The sequence below is a fragment of the Cheilinus undulatus genome, linkage group 22, assembly GCF_018320785.1.
Source record: "Cheilinus undulatus linkage group 22, ASM1832078v1, whole genome shotgun sequence".
NCBI classification, from domain to species: domain Eukaryota; kingdom Metazoa; phylum Chordata; class Actinopteri; order Labriformes; family Labridae; genus Cheilinus; species Cheilinus undulatus.
In genome coordinates, this window is record NC_054886.1 from 36,951,873 (window position 1) to 36,974,720 (window position 22,848).

At 44.9% G+C, this 22,848-nt stretch overlaps 1 protein-coding gene across 4 annotated transcripts in view; it reads right to left on the reverse strand.

Moving 5' to 3' along the window:
* Window positions 1-2,759: 2,759 nt before the first annotated feature.
* The window catches only part of zgc:158659 (uncharacterized protein LOC791141 homolog), an 83,671-nt gene continuing 63,582 nt past the window's right edge, over window positions 2,760-22,848 (reverse strand). For 3 of the 4 annotated variants that reach the window (XM_041779213.1, XM_041779212.1, XM_041779214.1), the window contains 13 exons: window positions 22,741-22,822; window positions 22,488-22,652; window positions 20,837-20,940; window positions 20,626-20,725; window positions 18,018-18,089; window positions 17,172-17,278; window positions 14,863-14,984; window positions 8,428-8,506; window positions 8,107-8,277; window positions 6,095-6,212; window positions 5,378-5,529; window positions 5,150-5,298; window positions 2,760-5,062 (listed from right to left, as the gene is read on the reverse strand). In XM_041779213.1, the coding sequence (XP_041635147.1) occupies window positions 4,938-5,062; window positions 5,150-5,298; window positions 5,378-5,529; window positions 6,095-6,212; window positions 8,107-8,277; window positions 8,428-8,506; window positions 14,863-14,984; window positions 17,172-17,278; window positions 18,018-18,089; window positions 20,626-20,725; window positions 20,837-20,940; window positions 22,488-22,652; window positions 22,741-22,822 (1,546 nt within the window). In that variant the 3' untranslated portion in view covers window positions 2,760-4,937. Of the gene's footprint in view, window positions 5,063-5,149; window positions 5,299-5,377; window positions 5,530-6,094; window positions 6,213-8,106; window positions 8,278-8,427; window positions 8,507-14,862; window positions 14,985-17,171; window positions 17,279-18,017; window positions 18,090-20,625; window positions 20,726-20,836; window positions 20,941-22,487; window positions 22,653-22,740; window positions 22,823-22,848 lie in introns of those variants that run through there. The other variant, XM_041779215.1, reaches the window with a different exon arrangement.

Genomic DNA, 22,848 nt, shown 5'->3' on the forward strand with positions numbered 1-22,848 from the left:
CCATCTCTGCTTAATCACAGTAATTATTAATCACTGCTCAAATGTAGCTAAATATATAGCTGATTTATATATATATATATATATACATATATATATGTATATATATATATATATATATATATATATATATATATATATACAGTCATCAAGTGGAAGATGGGATGACCTCCATAAGGAGGTCAGCAGTCCTGGCTTTCTCAAAGCGGTTGCTTAGCACCCTGAAAATGAAAATGACTGATGCCCACAAAGCAGGAGCTCAGCTTGAAAAGTAATTCAGAAATGGCAGTTAACAGGAACAGTGGAGGTCAATGTAAGATCTGGTAGACCAAGAAAAAAAACGGCAAGAACTGCTTGTAGGATTGCTAAAAAAAAGCACGCCAGAACCCCCGTTTGACTGCAAAAGACCTCCAGGAAGATCCTGCACACTCGCGGGTTGTGGTACCGGGTTCCACTGCTCAGTGATTCCTCAATCACGAAGGGAAGAGTCATCAAAAGAAAACCTCTCCTGCATCCTCATCACTAAATTCAGCATCTGAATTTTACAAAGGAGCATTTAGACAAGACTGATGCATTTTGAAAACAAGTGCTGTGGACCGATGAGGCTCTAATCAAACTCTTTGGCTGCCATGAGCAAAGGTTTGTTGGGAGAACAAAGGGCACAGAATTTCATAACACCACCACTCCAGCTGTGAAGCATGGATCGATCAGGCTTTAGGGTTGTATCTCAGCCAGGGCACAGGAACATCTCACAAGTAGAGGGGAGAGGGATTCACATTCCAACAAGCTCTGTAAGCTAACACAAAAACATCCATAAAAAAGCTGAAGTTGAACAGAGGATGGCTTCTACAAATGAACACAAACACACCATAAGTTCACGATGGACTACCGTGAGAGGCACAAGCTGAAGGTGTCACGGTCTCCTGACCTGAACATCAGCCAAAATCTGTAGAAAAGAGCTTCACAGACCTGGAAGACTTGTTCAGAAGGACGGGTGAAAACCCTTCAAACAAGAACTGAAACACTCTTGGCTGGCTACAAAAAGCTTTCAAAGCTGAGATAGCTGCCAGAGGGGGCGCTGCTGGGTACGACCTACGCAGGACGCCCAAACCTCTGCTGCGGACCCTCCTCCTTTTCTGTTACTTTGAAAATGTAAAAGGTGGAAAAATTCTGTTTACACTGCAGAGGAAATGAGTCGTCTGAAGCTTCAAGCCTTTTGGAGATCATTTCATCGTCCACTGGCTGAACCGTTCAACATTAAAGCAAATTTTGACCAGGGAGGCAAACTACAGTATGCCTCTGTGTACACATTAGTCTAATAACACATTCATGATTAAGACAGGAAACAAATGTAGAAAAAGATACACATTAGTCTAATAACACATTCATGATTAAGACAGGAAACAAATGTAGAAAAAGATACACATTAGTCTAATAACACATTCATGATTAAGACAGGAAACAAATGTAGAAAAAGATACACATTAGTCTAATAACACATTCATGATTAAGACAGGAAACAAATGTAGAAAAAGATACACATTAGTCCAACAACACATTAGTGATTGAGACAGGAAACAAATGTAGAAAAAGATTTTATTTGAAAAATGAAAGTGACAGCGCCATCTTAGTTTACCTTACAGCAAGTGCACAACTGTTGAGCTTTTATTTTGAAATGTCCAGTGGCATACATCGAAGAGTTTCTCCTGCTGTATGACGTCATATGTCAGACTCCACCCACAGGTGACTTAAACTTTTGAATTCATAGCTTTAGTCACGTGACTGCACAGAGGCCTGCAGGGCAGGAAGAGTTAAGACCGCCATTGACCACTAGGTGGAGCCACAGCAGTCACATGACTGCGCAGACTCTGTAACATCTGTTTTATCTGTTACAGCAGCAGAAAGCTGTTTTTTTTTTCGATCAGTGAGTGACATCACTGAAAGCTACAAAGTCAAGTCCTCACCACCATATAAGGGCATAGGGCTGTTTGGGCCATCTGATTGGGTGAGCATGCAGTCAGTCATTAACCAGTCAGGAAGTGAAAAAAAATTCAAAGAATCTAAGTACACTCATGAAAAAATAAATACGACAAACATTAGACTTCCAAAATAAAAGGGACAGCGATAGACTTCCAAAATAAAAGGGACAGACATTTAACTTCCAAAATAAAAGGGACAGACATTAGACTTCCAAAATAAAAGGGACAGGCATTAGAGTTCCAAAATGAAAGGGACAGACATTAAACTTCCAAAATAAAAGGGACAGACATTTGACTTCCAAAATAAAAGGGACAGACATTAGACTTCCAAAATAAAAGGGACAGGCATTAGACTTCCAAAATAAAAGGGACAGACATTAGACTTCCAAAATAAAAGGGACAGACATTAGACTTCCAAAATAAAAGGGACAGGCATTAGACTTCCAAAATAAAAGGGACAGGCATTAGACTTCCAAAATAAAAGGGACAGACATTAGACTTCCAAAATAAAAGGGACAGACATTAGACTTCCAAAATAAAAGGGACAGGCATTAGACTTCCAAAATAAAAGGGACAGACATTAGACTTCCAAAATAAAAGGGACAGACATTAGACTTCCAAAATAAAAGGGACAGACATTAAACTTCCAAAATAAAAGGGACAGGCATTAGACTTCCAAAATAAAAGGGACAGGCATTAGACTTCCAAAATAAAAGGGACAGGCATTAGACTTCCAAAATAAAAGGGACAGGCATTAGACTTCCAAAATAAAAGGGACAGACATTAGACTTCCAAAATAAAAGGGACAGACATTAGACTTCCAAAATAAAAGGGACAGACATTAAACTTCCAAAATAAAAGGGACAGACATCAGACTTTTAAAATCCATGGCACACAGCATAACCTGCCTTTATGAGGAGGCGGGTTTAGACTTTTTACATTTTTTTGGAGGGTCTTGGACCAACCTCTCATCTCACCGTCACATTAAAAGGATGGCATCGCTTTTTACCCGTTAGAATGAGGCCACACCCCTTGATCTTTGGCAGTGGCATTTGACCAGAGGGAGCGGGGCTTTCACCAAGGTAAACTAATGCTAACAAATGCTACACAGTGCAACAGCTAAGCTAATACTATAGAGGCTAACATGCTAACACCTATCTTAGCATGGCCTATTACTCACAGTGCTCAAGGCAAACTTGCTAACTCCTAGCTTAAGATGGCCTTTCACTCACAGTGCTCCATAAGCTAACATGCTAAAACCTAGCTTAGCATGGCCTTTCACTCACAGTGCTCCATAAGCTAACATGCTAAAACCTAGCTTAGCATGGCCAATCACTCACAGTTCTCCAGAGGCTAACATGCTAACCCTAACACCTAGCTTATAGAGCTAATGCTAACAATTAATGGAGATTGTCGAAGGCTTTGATCCCTGATTGATCCTGATAAAAGTCTGATAGGTGCTGCTGTTTAAAGGAAGTGGTCTGTTCTCCTCTATTTGTGAAATTTGCAACATGCTGATTGAAACAAACCCTTGCCATCACTCCTTTTGGTCCCTACATGGTATAAAAAGGTGTCCATAGGGTCCACCCTCTCTGAACATTGAGCAACAGGAAGTATCTCTGTCCTGGTGGGTGTGGGCCATAAGAGTGTGACATCACATCAAAACCAGGTCTAAAGCTTCCTAGATTAAGACATGAAGTAGATAAAAGTTTAAAATGTTCTGTGCTTTTAATTCACACTTCTGATTGGATCATTCAGTCCGATGTAAGCAAAGGGACTCAGCTCTGCCTCCTCATGGGTCCATGGTCCTGATTGTCATACTTATTGATCACTGATTGGAGGCTTTATTGCTTTCACAGAGACCAAAGTGTTCACATTGCTGGTTTCAATAAAGCTGGTTTGATTCAAATTAAAACTTTGTTAACACAACTGGTCTCAATAAAGTTTGATTCAAAAGATTCAACATAGCCAAAATATTTCATTTGAGGCCACACTTACATAACAATGACACCAGCAGGCAATGGTGACATGTAATTATTACATGACATCAGCTGGCAATGGCAATATGTTGTTATGTTTACATGACATCAGCTGGCAATGGCAACGTGTCATTATGCTTACATGACATCAGCTGGCAATGGCAACATGTTATTACGTTGACATTACATCAGCTGGCAATGGCAACATGTTATTACGTTGACATTACATCAGCTGGCAATGGCAACATGTTATTACGTTGACATTACATCAGCTGGCAATTGCAACATGTTATTATGTTGACATGATATCAGCTGGCAATGGCAACATGTTGTTATGTTTAAATGACATCAGCTGGCAATTCAACATGTAATGTTTACACAATATCAGCTGGTAATGGTGATCTGATGGTAAAATTTCTCTGTTTTGGCATTTCTAAAAACAGGAAAAATTTAATGCTCGACCAACAAAAAAGCATAATCTCTGCCACTGTTTAAGAAATCTGCAGTTCGTCTATAAAAAAAGACTTTATGCATACGTTCAATCCACTCCTATATGACAGGTTAGTTAGTAGGTGGACTACAACATCACTGGAGGCCATCTGTGCTAATAGATGGACTACAACAACAATGGAGGACCCCTGAGTCAGTAGGTGGACTACAACAACAATGGAGGCCCCCTGAGTCAGTAGGTGGACTACAACAAGGTTGATACTATTGCCTTAGGAGTGTTTTTTTTTTTTTTTTTTTGTGGATCACAGCAGAGTGGTTTTCTGAATGAAGACTGATTTTGAAACTAAAACTAGGGATCGTTTAGGTGTAAATGTGGCCTAAAATGTCAGCAGCTAACAGGCTAACATGCTTATCTTAGCACTGCTGGAAGACACTGATTACCCCCCCCACACACACACACACACACAGACACAGACACACCCACACACACACACACACACACACACCCCCCCACACACACACACACACACACTTAGTGCTCGTTGGGCATGTGTCTGATGGTGTGGAAGATCCAGTCCATCTTGGTGCTCCAGCCTCCATGATGAGCGTCATTCATCTGTTTGGTAAAATACTCCAGCGCCTCCTGCTGGGTCTTCTCTGAGGGTCAGAGAATCAGAGAGAGGTTACACTTTTTAGGTGCCTTTTCGTTCTCTTTATTATGTTGTATATTGTCGTACATCTCACCGAGAGCTAGAGTCTTCCTCAGGTAGGCAATGTCGTCAAAGCTCTGGAGTTCAGGCATGCCACAGCCCAGCAGCAGGGAGAAGAGGTTAATGAAGAGGCTGGCGTGCTGCCGGATGGCGAGGTATGCTTTGTAACACATTTCCTGGAACCTGACAATCGGGCACACAGCGAATGAGACAGGTAGAGATGGATACAGGAAATCATTAGAAAAAAGAATATAGGTGAGACCTCTCAAACTCTTTGGTCTTGGTGGATTCTTGGATGCCTTTGCTGATGACGATGAGGAAATCCTGAGTCAGCACGAAGGGAACCCGCTCCCTTTTATACCCAAACTTCTTCTTCTTATGATCCAGAAAGTGACCAAAGTCAATGTGGAAGAGCTGTGGGAGCAGAAGACAGGTGAAGAAGACAGGTGAAGAAGACAGGTGAGGAAGACAGGAGAGGAAGACAGGAGAGGAAGACAGGAGAGGAAACAGGAGAGGAAACAGGAGAGGAAGACAGGTGAAGAAGACAGGAGAGGAAGACAGGAGAGGAAACAGGAGAGGAAACAGGAGAGGAAGACAGGTGAAGAAGACAGGAGAGGAAGACAGGAGAGGAAACAGGAGAGGAAGACAGGTGAAGAAGACAGGAGAGGAAACAGGAGAGGAAATGGGAGAGGAAGACAGGTGAAGAAGACAGGAGAGGAAGACAGGTGAAGAAGACAGGAGAGAAAGACAGGAGAGGAAGACAGGAGAGGAAACAGGAGAGGAAGACAGGTGAAGAAGACAGGAGAGAAGGACACATTAGGCAGAGGGATAAGGAAGATATCTGCAAAGAATTCAGGTGAGAAAGACAGGAGAGCAAGACGAGTGAGGAAGACAACAAAGGAAAAAGAGCGAATAGAAAAGCTAGGGGGAGAGAATGAAGATTCATGAAAAGGTCTTTTTCAATCCATTTGTGTCTCACCTGTCCATTTTCCTTCACCATGATGTTTGAGTTGTGACGATCACCGATTCCTAAAATGAAGGTGGCAACACAATAACCAGCACAGGAGCGTGTGAAAAGGTCTATGGCTCTGTCATATCTGTGAGAAAGACAGATAAAGGAAAGACAGGTAAGCGACAGACAGGTAAAAAAGAAGACAGGTGAAGAAGCAGACGGGTGTAGAAGCAGACAGGTAAGGGACAGACAGGTAAAGAAACAGACAGGTAAGAGACAGACAGGTAAAGAAGCAGACAGGTAAGGGACAGACAGGTGAAGAATCAGACAGGTGTAGAAGCAGACAGGTAAGAGAAAGACAGGTGAAGAAGCAGACTGGTGAAGAGGCAGACAGGTGTAGAAGCAGACAGATAAAGGACAGACATGTGTAGAGGCAGACAGGTGTAGAATCAGAAAGGTATAAGAAAGACAGGTGTAGAGGCAGACAGGTGTAGAGGCAGACATGTGTAGAATCAGACAGGTAAGGGACAGACAGGTGAAGAGGCAGACAGGTGTAGAAGCAGACAGGTAAAGGACAGACATGTGTAGAGGCGGACAGGTGTTGAACCAGAAAGGTAAGAGACAGACAGGTGTAGAGGCAGACAGGTAAGGGATAGATGTGTTTAGAAGCAGACAGGTAAAGGACAGACATGTGTAGAGGCAGACAGGTGTAGAATCAGAAAGGTAGGAGACAGACAGGTGTAGAGGCAGACAAGTAAGGGACAGACACGTCTAGAAGCAGACAGGTAAGGGACAGACATGTGTAGAATCAGACAGGTAAGGGACAGACAGGTGAAGAGGCAGACAGGTGTAGAAGCAGACAGGTAAAGGACAGACATGTGTAGAGGCAGACAGGTGTTGAACCAGAAAGGTAAGAGACAGACAGGTGTAGAGGCAGACAGGTGTAGAAGCAGACAGGTAAGGGACAGACAGGTGTAGAAGACAGACAGGTAAGGGACAGACAGGTGAAGAGGCAGACAGGTGTAGAAGCAGACAGGTGAAGGACAGATGTGTAGAGGCAGACAGGTGTAGAATCAGAAAGGTAAGACACAGACAGGTGTAGAAACAGACAGGTAAGGGACAGACAGGTGCAGAAGCAGACAGGTGTAGAGGCAGACAGGTGTAGAGGCAGACAGGTAAAGGACAGACATGTGTAGAGGCAGACAGGTGTAGAATCAGAAAGGTAAGAGACAGACAGGTGTAGAGGCAGACAGGTAAGGGGCAGACATGTGTAGAAGCAGACAGGTAAGGGACAGACAGGTGTAGAAGACAGACAGGTAAGGGACAGACAGGTGAAGAGGCAGACAGGTGTAGAAGCAGACAGGTGAAGGACAGATGTGTAGAGGCAGACAGGTGTAGAATCAGAAAGGTAAGACACAGACAGGTGTAGAGGCAGATGGGTAAGAGACAGACATGTGTAGAAGCAGACAAGTAAGGGACAGACAGGTGCAGAAGCAGACAGGTGTAGAGGCAGACAGTAAAGGGATAGACAGGTGTAGAGGCAGACAGGTGTAGAATCACAAAGGTAAGAGAGAGGTGTAGAATCAGAAAGGTAAGACACAGACAGGTGTAGAGGCAGACAGGTAAGAGACAGACAGGTGTAGAAACAGACAGGTAAGGGACAGACATGTGTAGAAGCAGACAGTTGTAGAATCAGAAAGGCGAGAGGCAGACAGGTAAGGGACAGACAGGTGAAGAAGACAGACAGGTAAGGGACAGACTGTTGTAGAGGCAAAAGGGTGTAAAGTCAGAAAGGTGTAGAGACAGGTGTAGAGACAGACAGGTGCAGAAACAGGTGTAGAGGCAGACAGGTGTAGAGACAGGTGTAGAGGCAGACAGTTGTAGAGACAGGTGTAGAGGCAGACAGTTGTAGAGACAGGTGTAGAGGCAGACAGGTGTAGAGACAGGTGTAGAGGCAGACAGGTGTAGAGACAGGTGTAGAGGCAGGTGTAGAGGCTAACAGGTAGGGGGGAGACAGGTAAAGAGACAGGTTAACATACGACTCGCCGCGGTTCTTGTCTTTGATCCAGTGATGCAGTGTATTGGAGTTGAACTGCAGCGCCCCCTTCAGGCCTCCTTTGCACTGTATCTGCATGATGGTGAAGCTGCTCTTCACAACCTCAATCAGTCCAACACAGTCCCCGATGGACAGACAGCCGTACGGCAGCATTCTGGACACAGAAACACTGTTAGACCCACACAGTCCCCGATGGACAGACAACCGTACAGCAGGCCATACCCGCACACACACACACACACACGGTAAATCAGTAGTGTGACGGTGTCATTGATGACCTAATCAGTGATGTCACAGGTCTTACCGCAGGTCCAGGCCCTGGTTCTGCCAGATGTTCTCCATGATTTTGATGATTTGCAGAGTCAGCATGTCCTGACGCAGGTCTGCAACACACATGACCTACATTAACAACAATTCTGTAGGCCAATAGTTGCAAAATTTTTTTCCTAGTCCCACTCTCATATTTGGAAGTAAAAATTAAAATTCAGAAGCCCCTCACCCTGACTAAACTCATAAACACATGGATATGAATCTCTGTAGAGCGAAAAGACTTGTCAGCTGTCTCTTTGGCAATGACTCCCAAAGGCTGAAAGCAGCAAAAGCACTGTTCGTTCAGAGGTAAGGGCTCTCAGAGACAGAGTTCCTCTCTCTGCTCTTGATTCAGGGTTCTCAGTGAGTGAGGTACTGTCTCTGCTCTTGATTCAGGGTGCGCAGTGAGTGAGGCACTGTCTCTGCTCTTGATTCAGGGTTCTCAGTGAGTGAGGTACTGTCTCTGCTCTTGATTCAGGGTTCTCAGTGAGTGAGGTACTGTCTCTGCTCTTGATTCAGGGTTCTCAGTGAGTGAGGTACTGTCTCTGCTCTTGGGTCAGGGTTCTCAGTGAGTGAGGTACTGTCTCTGCTCTTGATTCAGGGTTCTCAGTGAGTGAGGTACTGTCTCTGCTCTTGGGTTACAATGTTACAATGTTACAATGTCATTTAGCAGACGCTTTTCTCCAAAGCGACGTACATTTGAGAGCAAGAACAACACAAGCAATGATCTAGACAAGAAGAAACAACATCAGTAAGTGCCATCAAGTGCTTCAGGTTCAATTGGACGCAAGTGCTGCCGTGTAGAGTTTAAGGCAGAGTACCTAAAATATACGGTTTTTTTTTGTTTTTTTTTTTGTTTTTTTTTGTTTTTATGTTTTTTTTTTTGTTTGTTTGTTTTTAGACAGCAACAATGAATCAAGGAAAATGTGGGATCACTAATTGCCATTCATTAGGCTTCACAACAACTATTTACCAAGTACCAAGTGCTAGATCATTCCCAAAGAGCTGGGCAAAGAAATCCCAGAAGTAGAGCAGGACAGTGCGAGCTAACTATAGTTGGGAAACTCATTCAACCACTGGGGACAACAGTGGAGAATAGTCTGGCTGAGACTCAATCTACTACTGGGGACAACAGTAGAGAATTGCCTAGCTAAGTGCAAAGTGTTCTCTGAAGAGCTGGGTCTTTAGCCTTCTCTTGAAAGTAGACAGGGAGTCTGTAGATCGAATGGAGTTGGGTAATTCATTCCACCATTTAGGGACAACAGAGGAGAAGAGTCGAGCTAGTGACTTAGGAGCATGATGTGCTGGAAGTACCAGGCGCCTTTCGCTGGCTGAGCGTAGTGGGCGAGAAGGGGTGTAGACCTGGATGAGGGACTCCAGGTAAACAGGAGCAGTTTTAGTTACTGCTTTGTAAGCAATGATTAGAGTTTTGAATTTAATGCGAGCTGCAACTGGAAGCCAGTGTAGAGAGATTAAAAGAGGCGTGACATGAGCTCTCTTGGGTTGGTTGAAGACCAGACGTGCTGCTGTTCTGGATCAACTGCAGAGGTATAACTGTGCATGCAGGTAGGCCTGCCAGTAATGAGTTACAGTAGTCAATACGTGATATTATAAGAGCCTGTACCAGGAGTTGTGTAGCATGCTCTGTCAAGTAGGGTCTGATCCTCTTGATGTTGTAGAGGGCGAAACGGCAGGACCGAGCAATCGAGGCCACATGGAGCTTGAAGGTTAGCTGGTCATCAATCATGACACCCAGATTCCGGGCTGACTTAGTGGGCAAGAGATTATTTGATCCAAGCTGGATACTGATCTGCGGTTCCACAGTGGGACTGGCTGGGATGATAATGAGCTCCGTTTTGGGCAGGTTGAGCTGAAGGTGACGTTCCCTCATCCATTTAGAAATATCAGCAAGGCAGGATGAGATCCGAGTTGAGACAGTTGTGTCATCTGGTGGAAAGGACAGGAATAGCTGTGTGTCGTCTGCATAGCAGTGATAAGAAAAGCCATGGGAGCGGATGATTGCACCAAGTGAGGTGGTGTATATTGAGAAAAGTAGGGGACCAAGCACAGACCCTTGAGGCACCCCTGTTGATAAGCCATGCAGTTTAGACACTCCTCCCTTCCATGATACTCTAAAAGATCTCCCTGTGAGGTAGGACTTAAACCACTGTAGGGCAGATCCTGAGATACCAAGTGAAGAGAGTGTGGAGAGGAGGATTTGGTGGTTTACTGTGTCAAAGGCAGCAGACAGATCCAGCAGTAAGAGAACTGAGGACTGACCAGCTGCTCTGGCCAAGCGAAGTGATTCCGTTACCGACAAAAGTGCAGTTTCAGTAGAGTGGCCCCGCCTAAAGCCAGACTGATTCTGATCAAGTAGATCATTGTTCTGCAAGTGTTCTGAGAGCTGGTTGAAGACTGTGCGCTCCAGTATTTTTGATAGGAATGGGAGAAGTGAGACCGGCCTGTAATTTTTACCCAGGGCTGGGTTGAGAGTGGGTTTTTTGAGCAGTGGTGTAACCCGCGCTTGCTTGAAAGCAGCTGGGAAAACACCTGTGGACAGAGAGGAGTTAATGATACAACTCACAGCAGGGCTGATAGTGGGCTCAATCGCCTGCAAGAGATGTGATGGTATCGGATCGAGGGGACAGGTTGTGGGCTTAGAGTCAAGCAGAAGCCTGGTGACCTCGCTCTCACTTAGTGGAGAGAATGAGCTAAGTGATGCATCACTAGCTGGTGGCAGAAAACTGAGTTGGACAGGCTCAGAGAATTGGTTGCTGATGGTAGAAACCTTGTCAGTGAAGTAGGAGGCAAACATGTCTGGAGTCAACATACTGGAGGGTTGTGGGTTTGAAGGAGAGAGGAGTTAAAAGCAGAGAAGAGTTTGCGTGCATCAGTGGCAGCACAGATCTTTGATTGATAGAACGCCTTCTTAGCAGATTTTAGAGCAGAGGTAAAACAGGACAGTTTTTGCTGATAAGCACTCAAGTCAGTGGTTTGTTTGGATTTACGCCATTTTCTCTCTGCCGCTCTGAGCCCTGCCCTTTGGGTTCTGATGACCTCAGTGAGCCAGGGACAAGGTGGAGTATTACGAATAGGCTTAGACACCAGAGGGCAGAGTTTGTCCAGAGAGGAGGTCAGTGAGGAGCAGAATGTGTCTGTGGCCTCGTTAACAGTGAGTGTGAAGGACTCGTTACATGAGGCTAGTGCAGCTGAGACCTCGTCAGACAGCTGTGTTGGGTCAAGTGACTGAAGGTTTCTGCGGTATGATCTTAGTTGAGTAGTAGATTGTTGAAGTTCAGGTAAGCCAAGTGAGAACTGAATGAAGTAGTGGTCAGAGAGGTGAAGTGGTGTTACACTCAAATTAGCCTTGGAGCAATTGCGAGTTAGAATCAAATCCAGTGTATTACCAGCCTTGTGTGTAGGAGGCGTTTGAACCAGTTTCAAGTCAAAGGAGGACAGTAGTGAAATAAAATCAGTAGCATGGGCTCTATTTAAGTGGATGTTCATGTCACCCATGACAACCAATGGTGTGCCATCATCAGGGATGTCTGAGAGTAACATGTCCAGTTCCACAATAAAGTTGTCCAGGTGACCCCCAGGTGGGCGGTATACCACAACCATGTAAGCCTTTATTGGGGCAGTGACCTGTACTGCATGATATTCAAATGAGGTGTTATTGTCCAAGGGTTTGAACTGGCTGAAGTTCCAGCTATGAGAAAGAATAATGCCTGTGCCACCTCCTCGGCCAGAAGAGCGAGGTGTATGAGAGAACACTGCATCAACTGATAGAGCAGTTGGTGTTACAGTGTTCTCAGGACGGACCCAAGTTTCTGTCAGGGCTAGGACCTGAATGTTAGACAGTTTAGTGAGGGAATTGATGAATTCTGCTTTGTTAACTGCAGACTGGCAGTTCCAGAGGCCAACTGTGATAAAAGGTTGTGGAAAAGAGGCATTCTGCAAAGTGGATAGATTATGCAGGTTTCGTTTTCTGTAACTATTGTGCTTCTTTCTGTTCCCATATATGACTTGTATTTTTTGGTTGCACATGTTGCGTTAGACTGCTGGGGTGCGTTAGACTGTTATGAGGCAGTGCTGCCTGTCGGTGGCCTTGCTCGGTGGACTCGCACAGGTAGACTCGCTGGTCTTTACCCAATGTGGTCTTCACACAATTGGGCTTCCACAAGGGCTGGCGCTTACGCTGACGCTTCAGCGCAGTCTGTGTACTTATATAGAGAGATATGCCACAGATGTGCACAATTGAGTTGATTGTGCACAGCCGCTAACCGCCCCAGCTGGCAAATTTAGATTCAAACTCTCTTAAAGCTTGGACTACAGTGAAACTCCGCCCCGGCAGTTTACACTTTTAGCAATCAATAGAGGGAGCCACACGCGTCAACTGCCTCACCTATTGTTGCAGAGAGAGTGAAACTAACACGTTCAGCCTAAGCAAAACTGCCAACAACCTACTTCCAACTGAAAAAACCAAAAGCAGATTCCTCTTACCAAGTAGCTTCTCCCTTCCTATCTCAAAGATCAGAGCTTGTTCTGCTGGCAAATTTAGATTCAAACTCTCTTAAAGCTTGGACTACAGTGAAACTCCGCCCCGGCAGTTTACACTTTTAGCAATCAATAGAGGGAGCCACACGCGTCAACTGCCTCACCTATTGTTGCAGAGAGTGAAACTAACACGTTCAGCCTAAGCAAAACTGCCAACAACCTACTTCCAACTGAAAAAACCAAAAGCAGAATCCTCTTACCAAGTATCTTCTACCTACCTATCACAAAGATAAGAGCTTGTTCTGCTGGCAAATTTAGATTCAAACTCTCTTAAAGCTTGGACTACAGTGAAACTCCGCCCCGGCAGTTTACACTTTTAGCAATCAATAGAGGGAGCCACACGCGTCAACTGCCTCACCTATTGTTGCAGAGAGAGTGAAACTAACACGTTCAGCCTAAGCAAAACTGCCAACAACCTACTTCCAACTGAAAAAACCAAAAGCAGATTCCTCTTACCAAGTAGCTTCTCCCTTCCTATCTCAAAGATCAGAGCTTGTTCTGCTGGCAAATTTAGATTCAAACTCTCTTAAAGCTTGGACTACAGTGAAACTCCGCCCCGGCAGTTTACACTTTTAGCAATCAATAGAGGGAGCCACACGCGTCAACTGCCTCACCTATTGTTGCAGAGAGAGTGAAACTAACACGTTCAGCCTAAGCAGAACTGCCAACAACCTACTTCCAACTGAAAAAACCAAAAGCAGATTCCTCTTACCAAGTAGCTTCTCCCTTCCTATCTCAAAGATCAGAGCTTGTTCTGCTGGCAAATTTAGATTCAAACTCTCTTAAAGCTTGGACTACAGTGAAACTCCGCCCCGGCAGTTTACACTTTTAGCAATCAATAGAGGGAGCCACACACGTCAACTGCCTCACCTATTGTTGCAGAGAGAGTGAAACTAACACGTTCAGCCTAAGCAGAACTGCCAACAACCTACTTCCAACTGAAAAAACCAAAAGCAGATTCCTCTTACCAAGTAGCTTCTCCCTTCCTATCTCAAAGATCAGAGCTTGTTCTGCTGGCAAATTTAGATTCAAACTCTCTTAAAGCTTGGACTACAGGGAAACTCCTCCCCGGCAGTTTACAATTTTAGAAATCAATAGAGGGAGCCACACACGTCAACTGCCTCACCTATTGTTGCAGAGAGAGTGAAACTAACACGTTCAGCCTAAGCAGAACTGCCAACAACCTACTTCCAACTGAAAAAACCAAAAGCAGATTCCTCTTACCAAGTAGCTTCTCCCTTCCTATCTCAAAGATCAGAGCTTGTTCTGCTGGGTCAGGGTTCTCAGTGAGTGAGGCACTGTCTCTGCTCTTGATTCAGGGTTCTCAGTGAGTGAGGTACTGTCTCTGCTCGTGGGTCAGGGTTCTCAGTGAGTGAGGTGCTGTCTCTGCTCTTGGGTCAGGGTTCTCAGTGAGTGAGGTACTGTCTCTGCTCTTGATTCAGGGTTCTCAGTGAGTGAGGTACTGTCTCTGCTCTTGATTCAGGGTTCTCAGTGAGTGAGGCACTGTCTCTGCTCTTGATTCAGGGTTCTCAGTGAGTGAGGTACTGTCTCTGCTCTTGATTCAGGGTTCTCAGTGAGTGAGGTACTGTCTCTGCTCTTGATTCAGGGTTCTCAGTGAGTGAGGCACTGTCTCTGCTCTTGGGTCAGGGTTCTCAGTGAGTGAGGTACTGTCTCTGCTCGTGGGTCAGGGTTCTCAGTGAGTGAGGTACTGTCTCTGCTCGTGGGTCAGGGTTCTCAGTGAGTGAGGCACTGTCTCTGCTCGTGGGTCAGGGTTCTCAGTGAGTGAGGTACTGTCTCTGCTCGTGGGTCAGGGTTCTCAGTGAGTGAGGTACTGTCCCTGTGTTTGGTTTAGGGTTCTTAGTGAGTACGGTACCATCTCCGTTCTTGAAGATGATCTCATTGTTGGTGAAGAGAAGCTCAGACATGATGTCAGGGTTCTCCCAGTTCAACCACAGGGGGCGCTTGGCTGAAGACATGATCCTGCACTCCTCCAGCCTGATCACAGACACAAACATCATAATTACACTGCATTTCCAGTCAACTACAGCAGTGGTTCTCAAATGGGGGTTGGGATCAAAGAGTTGGTCACATAGCAGACTTCAGTGTGATCCTGTCCTAGGTTATATATATCAGTCTGTTTACTGTCACGATAGATAAATGGTATTGTTCTCTGAATAGTTCTACTCATTTAGCTCCTTTTCATGGGGTCATAAAACAAATGTTCCAACAATAACAACGCTATTTCACAAAATCACAAGAAATGGTCTCTTTCACAGAAAAATGGGGTCAATGTTTGATTTTGTCCTGTTTCTTTTTCATTTGTTTTGTTGCATCTAAGGTCCAAATTTCAACTGTTTTTATGAAATAATACCAATGGTTGGACATTTGTGGACATTTGGGACTGTAGTGGATCCTGGGATTACACCAGTAGAGAACAACTGATCTACAGGAATGAGGTCAGATCATCAAACACATTTTAATACTAGACAATGATCACCCAAGTAAACACAGAAGTGTTTTTAAGATGATGGTTTCATTTATTAAGGAGAAAAAATCCATCCAAACCTACCTGGCCCTATGTGGAAAGAGTCATTGTCCCCCTTAATAACTGTGATTAATCACTTTTCTATTAAGCTGAGTTCAGTTTGACTATCCACACCTGATCCCTGCCAGACCTGTTGGATCCAGAACCCCCTTAGCTAGAACCTGTCTGATAGTGAAGTAGACTAAAAGATGTCCAACACATCATGGAACCATTTACAGAAGAACAGATGAGGAACAAAGTCTCTGACATTTATCAGTCTGAAAGGGTTACAGAGACATTTCTAAGACTGGGACTCCAACCATGCTGAGAGCCATTATCCACAAATGGAGAAAACTGTGAATTTGTAAATGTATTTATTGACGAGATAACCTCTTAAGATGAATCATCTAGTTTTCAAGGGGGTCCAAAACAAAGATACAAATGAGACAGGAACATTGCAAGTGGTGAACCTTCCCAAGAGTGGCCAGCCAACAAACATGACTCCAAGACAGCATGGACGACTCATCCAGGAGATCCCAGAAGAACCCAGAACACCAGCTACAGACCTGCAGGCCTCACTGACTCAGTTAAGGTCAGAGTTCATGATTCAGCAATTAGAAAGAGACTGGGCAACAACGGCATCATGGGAGAGTTCCAAGGCCAAAACCACTGCTGACAAAAAAAAAACACAAAGACTCATCTCACATTTGACTAAAAACTTCCTGATGATCCCCAAGACTTCTGGGAAATATTCTGAGGACTGATCAGACAGAAGAGGAACTTTCTGGAAGGTGTGTGTCCCGTTCCATCTGGAGTCAAACTAACCCAGCATTTCATCAGAAGAACATCAAACCAGCAGTCAGACATAGTAGTGTGATGGTCTGGACCTGGACCTGGACCACTAGAACCATGTATTCTGCTCTCTAGCGGAAAATCCTGAAGGAGAATGTCTGATTATGGAGCAGGGACCATGATCCCAAACACAACAGCAAGTCCACCTCTGAATGGACTAAAGACTAAATGAAGATTCTGGAGTGGTCTAGTCGAAGTCTGGACTTAAACAGGCCGTTCATGCTGGAAAACCTTCCAGTGAGGCTGAATTATAACATTTGTGCAGAGAAGAATGGGACAACATTCCTCCACAGTGATGTTGGAGACTCACTGACAGTTATCACAAACACTTGAACATCCAGTTATTAGGGTTAGGGGTGACAGCGTTTCCACACAGAGCCAGGAAGGTTTGATGGAATTTTAATGTGACAGATCTTGGAGTGATGAGTTCAGATAAATTTGAAAATCATTCAAAACAATCAAGCTGCCTGAGTCTGGCTGAAACCTCCCTGTCCAAACCTGAAACTGAACCAAGAAACTGCTAGCTATAAGGCCGTCTGCTAGCTAGTCTTATCATTTAGATTAATAATAATGATAATATTTGAATCTTTGGGGCGGCTCTACTATGAGGTTTACTCTCTGACTCTTATTCATACATCAACTCAAAACTTTCAGTTTCCATTCTCTTAACAGGAACTTTCTCCTTAAGTGGACTTGGACACAAAGAGGGTACGGTACACCTGTGTCCACACTGATCAAATGGACCTGGACCTAGTGTAATCAGATCCTGGTTCTACCTCAGCCCTAGGGGTCAGTTCAAGAGTTACCTGAGGTTCCCCAGCTGGTGAACGGGATTCAGAGGGGAGACAAATCCTTGCAGAGCCTCCATGTAGTCAGGGCGGGACATGTGTTCAACCAGGAACTTCATCTGGGTCTGCCAGCCAATCACAGCACAGAAACACATCATGAACCAACCACAGGGTTAGGTAAGGATTAAGGTTTTTTTATGGTAAGGAACCTGCTCCAAACCCAGGTCTGCCTCGTTGTGTAATGTCTCAGACTTTTATAAATACACACCCATTGATAATTGGCCATATTGGTCCCCCTAGGTGTGGAAACGGCCTGCAGTGGCGCTTAAACAATTTTCCAGCCCACATACCAACAGGTCCACTCAAAGCTTAAGTACCCAGGTTCATCAGCTGGGGTCCAGAGAGACCTGTTATGTCCTCCCAGGGGCCTCTGGAGGTCACTAGGGAAGAAGTTGAGTAAAATGGCTATTTCTCCAGAAAAGAATCCTAGAGAACAGCAGACACCTGGGGCCCCAGGAAAACAGTTGTATAAATGCTCATTTAGGCCTGGAAACATCCTGGGGCCCCTGGTTGAACTGAAGCCTTCTGAAGAAAGTCATTCTGATGTAGGACCCTCCAGGGAGCCCTCTGACCCTATGGGTCAGCCTCGGGAAGAAACGAACAAAGTTTTTATTTTTTACCTAAAAGGTAAACCCCAGCTGGCCTCTCCAGGGGCCCCAGGGAACAAAGGGTTAAATTTTCAGGGTTAGGGTTAGGCTGATGGTGTCTAGCCAGGGAACCCACTGGGGTTAGGTTTAGGCTGGCTTCATCCAGCAGGGGGCCCCAAAGGGGCAGGTTTAGGAGTTAGCAGGTTTTTGAAGTTACCTTTTGAGTCTCGTCCTTCTTCTCCTGTTTCAGCGTGTCAGTCAGATTCACCAGTTTATCCATGGCCTCCACCTGCACACAGACACTCCATAAAGAAACTGTCTGTACGACCAGCACTCACCTTCACTATTTAACCCTCTGGTGTTTGTTAAAGAACACAGAAAGAAAAGATGTGATGCTGCAGTTCCTCTGTGGTCCACTAGAGCTTTTTTCCTGCAATGAGTCAGTCCCTAAATGTTTAACATGAGGGAAGATCTAAACATGTTTACAGCCAATCAGAAGTAGGTAGGATATCCTGTCTGACTACTCCATTAGGAAGTGTGGAACTTCTGGTTCTATCTCTGTTTGTATGTCTGAACTCAGAATATCTGATCTGAGAGTTGTTAGTTCTGACATGCTCATGGTAGGTTCCAGTAGTATCAAGTACGTTCTATTAGTACCTGGTATGTTCTAGTGGTTCCTTATATGTTCTAGTGGTACCTGGTATGTTCTAGTGGTACTTGGTAGAGTCCTGTAGTACCTGGTATGTTTTAGATGTACCTGGTATGTTCTAGTGGTACCTGATATAATCTAGTGGTACTTGGTAGAATCCTGTAGGACCTGGTACAGTCTAGTGGTATCTGATATGTTCTAGTGGTATCTGATATGTTCTAGTGGTAGCTGATATGTTCTAGTGGTACCTGATATGTTCTAGTGGTATCTGATATGTTCTAGTGGTACCTGATATATTCTAGTGGTACTTGGTAGAATCCTGTAGGACCTGGTACAGTCTAGTGGTATCTGATATGTTCTAGTGGTAGCTGATATGTTCTAGTGGTATCTGATATGTTCTAGTGGTATCTGATATGTTCTAGTGGTATCTGATATGTTCTAGTGGTATCTGATATGTTCTAGTGGTACCTGATATATTCTAGTGGTACTTGGTAGAATCCTGTAGGACCTGGTACAGTCTAGTGGTATCTGATATGTTCTAGTGGTAGCTGATATGTTCTAGTGGTATCTGATATGTTCTAGTGGTACCTGATATGTTCTAGTGGTACCTGATATGTTCTAGTGGTACCTGATATGTTCTAGTGGTACCTGATATGTTCTAGTGGTACCTGATATGTTCTAGTGGTACCTGATATGTTCTAGTGGTACCTGATATATTCTAGTGGTACCTGATATGTTCTAGTGGTACCTGATATGTTCTAGTGGTACCTGATATATTCTAGTGGTACTTGGTAGAATCCTGTAGGACCTGGTACAGTCTAGTGGTATCTGATATGTTCTAGTGGTAGCTGATATGTTCTAGTGGTATCTGATATGTTCTAGTGGTACCTGATATGTTCTAGTGGTACCTGATATGTTCTAGTGGTACCTGATATGTTCTAGTGGTACCTGATATGTTCTAGTGGTACCTGATATGTTCTAGTGGTACCTGATATGTTCTAGTGGTACCTGATATATTCTAGTGGTACCTGATATGTTCTAGTGGTACCTGATATGTTCTAGTGGTACCTGATATATTCTAGTGGTACTTGGTAGAATCCTGTAGGACCTGGTACAGTCTAGTGGTAGCTGATCTGTTCTAGTGGTATCTGATATGTTCTAGTGGTACCTGATATATTCTAGTGGTACTTGGTAGAGTCCTGTAGTACCTGGTATGTTTTAGATGTACCTGGTATGTTCTAGTGGTACCTGATATAATCTAGTGGTACTTGGTAGAATCCTGTAGGACCTGGTACAGTCTAGTGGTATCTGATATGTTCTAGTGGTATCTGATATGTTCTAGTGGTATCTGATATGTTCTAGTGGTATCTGATATGTTCTAGTGGTACCTGATATATTCTAGTGGTACTTGGTAGAATCCTGTAGGACCTGGTACAGTCTAGTGGTATCTGATATGTTCTAGTGGTAGCTGATATGTTCTAGTGGTATCTGATATGTTCTAGTGGTAGCTGATATGTTCTAGTGGTACCTGATATGTTCTAGTGGTACCTGATATGTTCTAGTGGTACCTGATATATTCTAGTGGTACCTGATATGTTCTAGTGGTACCTGATATGTTCTAGTGGTACCTGATATATTCTAGTGGTACTTGGTAGAATCCTGTAGGACCTGGTACAGTCTAGTGGTACCTGATATGTTCTAGTGGTAGCTGATATGTTCTAGTGGTACCTGATATGTTCTAGTGGTATCTGATATGTTCTAGTGGTACCTGATATATTCTAGTGGTACTTGGTAGAATCCTGTAGGACCTGGTACAGTCTAGTGGTAGCTGATATGTTCTAGTGGTATCTGATATGTTCTCATGGTACCTGATATGTTCTAGTGGTACCTGATATGTTCTAGTGGTACCTGATATATTCTAGTGGTACTTGGTAGAATCCTGTAGGACCTGGTACAGTCTAGTGGTAGCTGATCTGTTCTAGTGGTATCTGATATGTTCTAGTGGTACCTGATATATTCTAGTGGTACTTGGTAGAATCCTGTCGGACCTGGTACAGTCTAGTGGTATCTGGTATGTTTTAGTAGTACCATGTAGGTTCTGGTAGAACCTGGTATGTTCTGGTAGTATGGGTTCAAAGGCAGCTTGCATCATCAGTGTGGATGGTGGTGGGCTCACCTGTCTGTTTAAGTGTTTCAGGTACATCCCACAGGCTCTGCAGAACGCCTCTAGCAGCAGACCAAAGCGCCGTGACACAGTCTTATTGTGCATCTCTGACCTGCAATCACAGAACCAAAGGTTACCATGGATACAACCTGGGGGTGGTTAAACATGGCAGATTTGGCATTTTTGGGAGAAATGTTCCTTTATTCCACAGGAAGTTCCTCACTTGAGATGCCAAAAGAAGAAGTGTCCTATCCTCTGATTGGTCAGAGCTTTCTTGATCAGGAAACGAGCCAGAGGATTGTCCAGGTACATCTCGTACTTTAACACCTGAAACAAACCAGGACTATTAGGGAACCATGGCAACATGATCTGACAGTGATTGATCAGTGATTGACCAGTGATTGATCAGTGATTGACCAGGGATTGACCATTGATTGATCAGTGATTGACCAGTGATTGACCAGTGATCGACCAGTGATCGACCAGTGATCGATCAGGGATCGACCAGTGATCGACCAGTGATCGACCAGTGATCGACCAGTGATCGACCAGTGATCGACCTGTGATCGACCAGTGATCGACCAGTGATCGACCAGAGATCGACCTGTGATCGACCAGTGATCGACCAGTGATCGACCAGTGATCGACCAGAGATCGACCAGTGATCAACCAGAGATCGACCTGTGATCGACCAGTGATCGACCAGTGATCGACCAGTGATCGATCAGTGATTGTTTTGTGATTGACCAGTGATTGATCAGTGATTGACCAGTGATTGATCAGTGATTGACCAGTGATTGTTTTGTGATTGACCAGTGATTGACCAGTGATTGACCAGTGATTGATCAGTGATTGACCAGTGATCGACCAGTGATTGATCAGTGATTGATCAGTGATCTCCAGGTCCAAAATATCTGTCTCACTGCTAATACTGGAGGTAAGACCAGCTGCAGCAGGAACTGGGACCGTTGGTCCTCTGTCAGACCCTGGACCAGGATCTATAAACTCACCTGGACCAGCTGCAGCAGGTACTGAGACAGCTTGTCATCTGTCAGACCCTGGACCAGGATCTATGAACTCACCTGGACTAGCTGCAGCAGGAACTGAGACAGCCTGTCATCTGTCAGACCCTGGACCAGGATCTATGAACTCACCTGGACCAGCTGCAGCAGGTACTGAGACAGTTTGTCATCTGTCAGACCCTGGACCAGGATCTATGAACTCACCTGGACTAGCTGCAGCAGGTACTGAGACAGCTTGTCATCTGTCAGACCCTGGACCAGGATCTATGAACTCACCTGGACTAGCTGCAGCAGGAACTGAGACAGCCTGTCATCTGTCAGACCCTGGACCAGGATCTATGAACTCACCTGGACCAGCTGCAGCAGGTACTGAGACAGTTTGTCATCTGTCAGACCCTGGACCAGGATCTATGAACTCACCTGGACTAGCTGCAGCAGGAACTGAGACAGCTTGTCATCTGTCAGACCCTGGACCAGGATCTATGAACTCACCTGGACTAGCTGCAGCAGGTACTGAGACAGCTTGTCATCTGTCAGACCCTGGACCAGGATCTATGAACTCACCTGGACTAGCTGCAGCAGGAACTGAGACAGCCTGTCATCTGTCAGACCCTGGACCAGGATCTATGAACTCACCTGGACCAGCTGCAGCAGGTACTGAGACAGTTTGTCATCTGTCAGACCCTGGACCAGGATCTATGAACTCACCTGGACTAGCTGCAGCAGGTACTGAGACAGCTTGTCATCTGTCAGACCCTGGACCAGGATCTATGAACTCACCTGGACTAGCTGCAGCAGGAACTGAGACAGCCTGTCATCTGTCAGACCCTGGACCAGGATCTATGAACTCACCTGGACCAGCTGCAGCAGGTACTGAGACAGTTTGTCATCTGTCAGACCCTGGACCAGGCAGCGCAGTGCAAACTCTCTAACCATCGGATCAGGAAAGTTACAATCCAGCAACTCAAGGGCGGACTCTGGCTCCATCAGAGGCCACTCCTTTAGCAGACAGTACATCTGGGGAAGGGAGGAGTCACACAGGTAAACTCTGATGACATCACAGCAGCTATGGTCATGTAAGGACATGTGGAGGTGTAAGGTGCACCTGCGAAACTTCATCCCTGGAGTTCCATTTGACGGAGAGAAGAAGTTTAGGAAGAGACTCTGGGATTTTTACGCAGTAATGTCTGCAGAAGAGGAGACGGGTAAACCA